This window comes from Corvus brachyrhynchos, unplaced genomic scaffold (assembly GCF_000691975.1).
Source record: "Corvus brachyrhynchos isolate BGI_N302 unplaced genomic scaffold, ASM69197v1 scaffold31, whole genome shotgun sequence".
Lineage (NCBI taxonomy): Eukaryota > Metazoa > Chordata > Aves > Passeriformes > Corvidae > Corvus > Corvus brachyrhynchos.
In genome coordinates, this window is record NW_008236196.1 from 2019384 (window position 1) to 2026052 (window position 6669).

General features: G+C 40.5%; 1 protein-coding gene across 1 annotated transcript in view; it reads right to left on the reverse strand.

Moving 5' to 3' along the window:
* Nucleotides 1-5211: 5211 nt before the first annotated feature.
* Nucleotides 5212-6669, reverse strand: part of EFCAB2 (EF-hand calcium binding domain 2) — a 20095-nt gene continuing 18637 nt past the window's right edge. The window contains exon 7 of the mRNA XM_008640261.2: nt 5212-5833. Within this exon, the coding sequence (XP_008638483.1) occupies nt 5697-5833 (137 nt within the window). The 3' untranslated portion in view covers nt 5212-5696. The remainder of the gene's footprint in view (nt 5834-6669) is intronic.

The window sequence follows — 6669 nt, forward strand, 5'->3', positions numbered from 1 at the left end:
TTTCAGTGTACCTCTGTGTTTGTGGGAGCTCTGAAGAATGGCATTGCTTCTGAAGGCAACTTAAGACCACATGAAAACTAGCTATGGTGGTTTTTTTTTTAGTTTTGTCTCTGCAATATTGAGTGCAACTTCACTACACAGATAGGTGTTCCAACAAAGTTGTCCTTAAAGTTGCATTACTGAGTCTTTCCTGGCTGTGTTACTATGGGTTAAAATTTCAGTCTTTGCTACCAGTTTCCAAATGTACCATAATACATCCTTAGCATTCCTTCATTGTAAAATCCATTGTAATGCATAAAACTTGAATAACTTGCAGATGTGGAAGATCTCAGAGAGCTTCAAATTCTTGTATTATCAGCTCTAAAATCACACCTCTAGAAAACCTTAGAATTCCACTCTGGTTATTTTAATCACTAGGGTGGTATCTAGGGTAAGACATGGCTACACACCATAAGGCAAATCTTGGGACCTGTTCTGCACTAGGGGATGCTGTTATCTTGGCACAAAAAGAGACTGCTATTGACAGCAAATATTCAAGGGCTTTCCTCTACTTGAAACATCTTACTTCAATCTATTTTTTTTTAATGCTGTCATTTAAGTAGGTATTTGCAACAAGGAAGCCTCTTCCAAAAGGCTAGAAGAAATAGAGTCAATTTAGTATATGAAAACACAGAAGCAACGCGTGTGTTTTTAACGCTGCAGTGTCTCCAGGGTAATAGCAGGAAAAGGTAATTTTACATCTCCATGCAGAATCATCACTAGTTTCACTTTTTGTGCTCTGAATAATATGGAAAAGTTCTGACTGCTGACTCTCGCTAACTCTTGCTTGCATTACTATAGACAAGAATTAACTACTTACGCCCACGGTTTTACAGTTTTGGTCGTTTCAATTACATGACTTGCAGCTGGTTGGACATCTCTGTTGGATCTTCCACAGATGAGTCTTCTTTAAAGAGACTAAAAAGTTTTTACAGTGCCTTGTGAGCCAGTGCATCACTATTTCTGAAGCTCTTCTGTAGACAGAACTCCCTTTGAAGTCCACAGGAGTTCTCTCTGAATAAGAACTTTAGGATTTGGGCCTCAGGACAAAAATGCTGTGATCAATCTTTTGAGCATAGTGAGTAACATTTTCTTGGCTTTCAGAACTACACTAAGCCAAACCAGTAGCCCCAGGGATTCAAAATAGGTTAAACAGGAGAATCTGCTTTGTTTCGACCTACGTCTTTCTTTAGCTTTTAAATCAGCATAGTCCCCATGCCTAGTACTGACCTGCCAAAAAAGCCCTCCAACAGTAAGAGCAGATGTTTTCATAGTTAGTTTTACAGTCAAACCTATCATGGCATGAGACACTATGAAACAGAGTTGTGCTCAATGAAAAACAAACATACTTGATGTGGACTGACCTGTTTAAAAGCAGCAACTTGAACATACAGTCTGGAACAAAAGACTTGAAGGCTGAGAACTTTATTAATTATGTTACAGGGAGGTCTGTAGGCACTGATTTCAATCAGACCATCATAGTACCAGATACTGTGCAAACATCAGAATTAGTGATACAAAAAGTCAGCAGTACAAGTAGGCAAGACTGATACTCCCTGTCTCCTATTCTTTATAATTCCTGTGACTTTATACATGGAAAGGTCAGCTAGCAAGAGACTGTGTGACCTTCCAATACCTCTCACAAAGTCCAAAATGAAACCTGTCTGCCAACCTCCTGCCTTATTGTCAAGACTACTCTTCCCCTTTTACACAATTACAACAGTATATTACTGGACTTAAAAAATCCTAATTTCCCATGCCCATCCCAGCCTAGGCTAAATTCCAGCATCCCCAGCCACTTTCCCCATGAAACTGAAGGCCCAGGTTCTTCCTGTTACCTGTCATGAAGGATTTACCAGTGCTGATTTCAGTGGTAACAAGTCTAGATCCACTGATAAACCCCACCCTGACATGGGCAGCTCTCAGACAGTGCAGCAGTGCATCAGCAGTGTGGGGCAGAGCAAAACTCTCTTGCATTTTCAATCCTCATAGGATATCACACAACTGTATTAATGAAACTAAGAGAACCAAGAGAAAAGACAGACTGAAACAAAAGGTAGCAAATTCTTATTGCCTGAACAGAGCTAAGAGCCTGAACATTTTACAGGCTCTTACCTGTGTGATAACATGGGTGGAGGTGCACAGGTGAACAGCCCAGTTCTTTTCCTGGAGTCCCAGGTCTGATGCTAGCCCATTAGCATTTTGGTGGAGGAAGTCCTGCAACTTCTGTTTCTGCCCACAGCCAGTGGAGAGTCTCGAGCAGCTGTAAATACCATGTTGGTATGCATTGCAGTGGGAAAACACTTAAGTCTGCAGGTGTGGATATACATGGCACTATCACACAAAAGTGTTTTGGAGAAGCCACTTCAAAGCTGGTGAAGGAAACATAAAAAGCAATCTATTACCTGGAATATGAGTGACTGGACTCCCAAGCACAAGCTCAGCAGCTAGAAGAAATACTCCACAGTATCAGTAAGACTGAGGTCTCCATTATACACCAGATATGCCCTGACACAGCTGAACCTACTTAAAGTTTTAAACAAGTAAAGTCTTGTCCAGCCTACAATTCACAGCAGTGATGTAAACACTCTGCTGATCCAGTTGTACTTGTAGACGGTAGATGTGGCAAGTCAGATGTACTTTCCATTATTTGCTTCTTTGATTTCTTCTTCTTTTAATTTTGTTTTCTTTTTTACCTCTGGATAATGACTTCCCTTCCCTCTCCCTCCTTCAACTAGGTCAAAAACCCTTTGACTTGCCCAGTCTCTTCAATGCCTTGGCTCTACTTCCTTGTGTGAAATCCAGGTGCTACACTGGTTCCTCCCTAGATATTTCTCCTTTTGTTCCAATCCCTTACCTTCGTTCCTGATCTTGAGGGAAGAGGCAAAACAGCCAGCAAGGAGAGGCATGTAACAAGAGACAGCTCAAGACCACTCAGAAGTTCAATTTGTTCATCTTAAAGAAGAGGACAAAGTAACATATTTTCCCCTTCAAATTTAGAAACAAAGCAGGGTTTTAGTTTCAACAAAATGGTTCCCTAAGTCTCCTCTCCCTTTCCCTATGGTATGGGTCCCTGCTCATCCCCAGGGAGCACAGAGAAGCAGGGCACTCAGTCCCTCATGCAGCCTATCACCACCACAGGGGAATGGGTGGCCATGGGCTGGCAAATCATGAAAGACACAGGCAAAAGAACAGTCATGTGTGGCCACTGCTCAGCCTCTTCTGGGGTGACCCATGGGGCGGCTGCTTCACGAGCTGGTCAGATCACTGCTATTTGATCCTAGCTGGCAGGGTGCACTCAGGTTTTGGAATCCTACAGAGTCTGAGATTGGTTCTTGACAATTCTTTCACCCCCAGTCTGGAAACTCTCTAAGCAATGAAATTTTCTTGCTTACCCCCAAAGAGGAGACTGCAACTTGCTTTTGTCTGTCCTATTTGCACATATCTTTCTTGGGGACGGGTATAAGAAGATGGAACTGGAAGAGCTGCTGAATGATCAATTCAGACACAATCACAATCACACTTTTTACTTGCCAGAATACCCTCTTTCCTTGCATTTGAGAACTGCAAAATAAAAAATTATATATATCATAAAAGAATGCATATTAAGATCCTATTTGCACTATGAATTGTAATAGTGCTGTACATGGATATCCTGATTTGACACAGGCGGCCTCTGGGGAAGAATCACTAGAAACAAATTGTGCTCTCTTTGGAGCACTGGGAGCTGTGAAATGACTTCCTGAAATAAGCATCTTCCTACTGATATCCAAGGTGAGGTTGACAAGGACTCCAAGACTGCATATGAATGAAACTTGTTCACTCACACCAGCTGTGTCAGAAATCTAGTATAACACACTGCATCAAATGGAAGAAGGATTCATCTAGGGAAAATAATTTCAGCTTCGAAAGAGAGACTGAAGAAGGCTAATAAAAATATATTTTCTGAATAGGCCTTTGTTGCTCTTGCTTTAATCTTCAGAAACTTGTATCTTCCTCCAGTATAACACTAATGATAGCCTTTGTTTTACCTTCTTACTAGCAATGAAGTGAAACACACAGTAAATGTGTTAACCAGAGTGCATTGCTGAGCAGTGCAACAGTGTTTCCCAGATGCAGCTTAGAACTGTGAAAATGTTGTCTACCTTCATTAACTCTTCATTGCCTTACTGTTTAAGCAAGTATCAGTGGCTTGGACAACTTGGATTAGAGAAGTAAAAAATGAATTAAAAAATGGTCTCTTCCAGACTGTTTCCATCACCCCATTTAGATCATGCTAATCTCTTCTCTGTGAAGCACAGCAGGTCACTTGTAGCATGAAAACAGTTTGTCTGAGCTTCCAGCCCAAAGGAAACAAATGGGTAGGGCAAAAGACCTGACAGGAGGAGGCGGAGTCCTGTGCTCTCAGCTCTGCCACTAGAAGGGCATAACAGGGGGTAAGGAACTCAGTGACTCTCTATGTCAGTCTTCCCCGGATTTCATCAGCTGATGAAGGCTGTGGATGACACAGAGCTGGAATATGCAGCTGGGACAAAGGAGAGGTAGAACATAGTACAGGAGGAAAGCAAACTTGATAGAGAGTAGAAAAAGAGAAATGGGGTGGAAGGTGTGGGGTACAAAATGCAAGACACAACTCTTGAGGAGCAGACCACAGAGTCTCCTACAAGCTGAGACCTCATCAGTTGAGGGCAACTGCTGGTCACTTGTTAGCAGATAATATAGGCAGGAACTCGAGAGGAAAGAATTTGAACTCAAGTTCAAGTTAAAGAACAGCAGTACAGTAACACAAAATTATCAAACTGGAAGTGAGAAGAGCTGTGAGGTCTGTGGTGGTCTGCTAGCAAGAAAAGCTGAGAAACCTATTCTACACTAACATTTTCAAAAAATGGTGCTTCATCAGCTTATGAAAATCAAATTCCCATTCTGTGATCCTAAGTTTTGAAGAGCTAAAATTACTGACTTTCAAACTGATTACGAAAGGGGAACTGTTCATTGCCTATAGTAACAGAAATGTTCTCAAGGATTAGGTTGACTATGGAAATGGTTGGAGTGTTCTCTGCATGTTTAAAATGAAAGCAAAATACCATGTCAGTGGATTAGTAATATAAACTGGAACTAACTGGTCCAATTCAATTGCCTATGGTAAACAAAACACAAATACTTGCAAGACGCTAGAAATTATAGGAAGTTTATTTGATCTATTATATTATTTCAAACCTACCTGGCTCCTTATTAGTTAAACACAAATAAGGATTACACTTAAATGTAAAGCTTTATCTTACTACTATTAGTCACCTTAAGATACTCACTTACCTACATATTACCTATTTTCACAAGTCTCATTTTCCATTAGTTTTGCAAAAGCAATCGTAAAGTTACTTCTTGACTTCATTAACATTATTTTTCCTGCTATTTTCCAACAAAATTCCATGATTTCTTTTCCGGACCTTACACAGTCTTTCTGTCAAGAGCTCTTTTTCCAGGTGTGAATATATTTTTGTATGTATATATATACACACACACAGAACCCAAGGAAATATAACTACACAGATTTTATTTTAATTATAAGCATCAAGTCTCAAGCTGAGCTTTGTTATACTCTAAATTACATATTTCAACTATCTGTCAAGCTACAGTGTTGTTACCAAAAAGGCATCTCAGACATTAAAGGGGAAGGTCTTCGTTTCATCTACTACCAGCTTTTTAAGGTAGTCTCTGTAGCGAAGAGTATTTGTTTCTGGATCTAGAGCAACGGCGAGCATGTCCTCCATTTCCTCCTGAGAAAAGGGCTCACCTGAAAGACAGCAGAGAATAACACTTTGTCTTGGTAAGTATCCTTTCAAGGACTGGCAAATTCCACTGCTTTTCCCTTGAAAGGATCTCCTTTTGATTCTCACACAGAGGAGAAAAGGAACAAAACTAAGGATCTTACTCCTTCCCTTTTGCCAATGTAAGTCCTGCACACCAAGTGAGCCAGTCTAAAGGAAAGGAGACAGAGGATGTGGATCCATCTGATCTTCTAGTTCACAGACACCAAAACAGCCTGTTCCTCTCTGCCATGGATTTTGAAACAACCATTTTTGTCAGAGTTCTTCTCCTGTGTATATTAGAATTATTATCTCTCATTTGGCTATCCTTGCACTTGTATTCACATCATGAAAGACTTCTGGTTTTTCTCTTTTAGGAGCTTCAAAGCTGCTGATGGCCTACTTCATCCCTCAGAGAACCAGGTTACCAACTGAGGCTAGGTCTTGCACAAAGGTGAACACCCTTTTGAACATGAGGCAGGTGGGCATGAGTCGGCCACACAAGAAAAGCAGGCTCTTCAGAGGATATTGAGGATTACAGAATGTACAACTTAAATCTTGTCTTTGAATCTCTTTGTTTGCATATGGCTCTAGAATTAAGATCAAGATAATGTAAGAATGAATGAGCACTGAAAACTACTGAAACATCCGGAAATCTAAGCTGCAATTTTACAGGACAGCAAAAGAGTCACATACATAGTGAGCACGGAGGTGTGCACAGAATATCCAGACAAAATATCCAGACATGACTGAATTATGAATAAGAATAAAAATCTCTATTCTATAATGTCTGCAAGCAAACAGATAAATAATCTTTCACTGC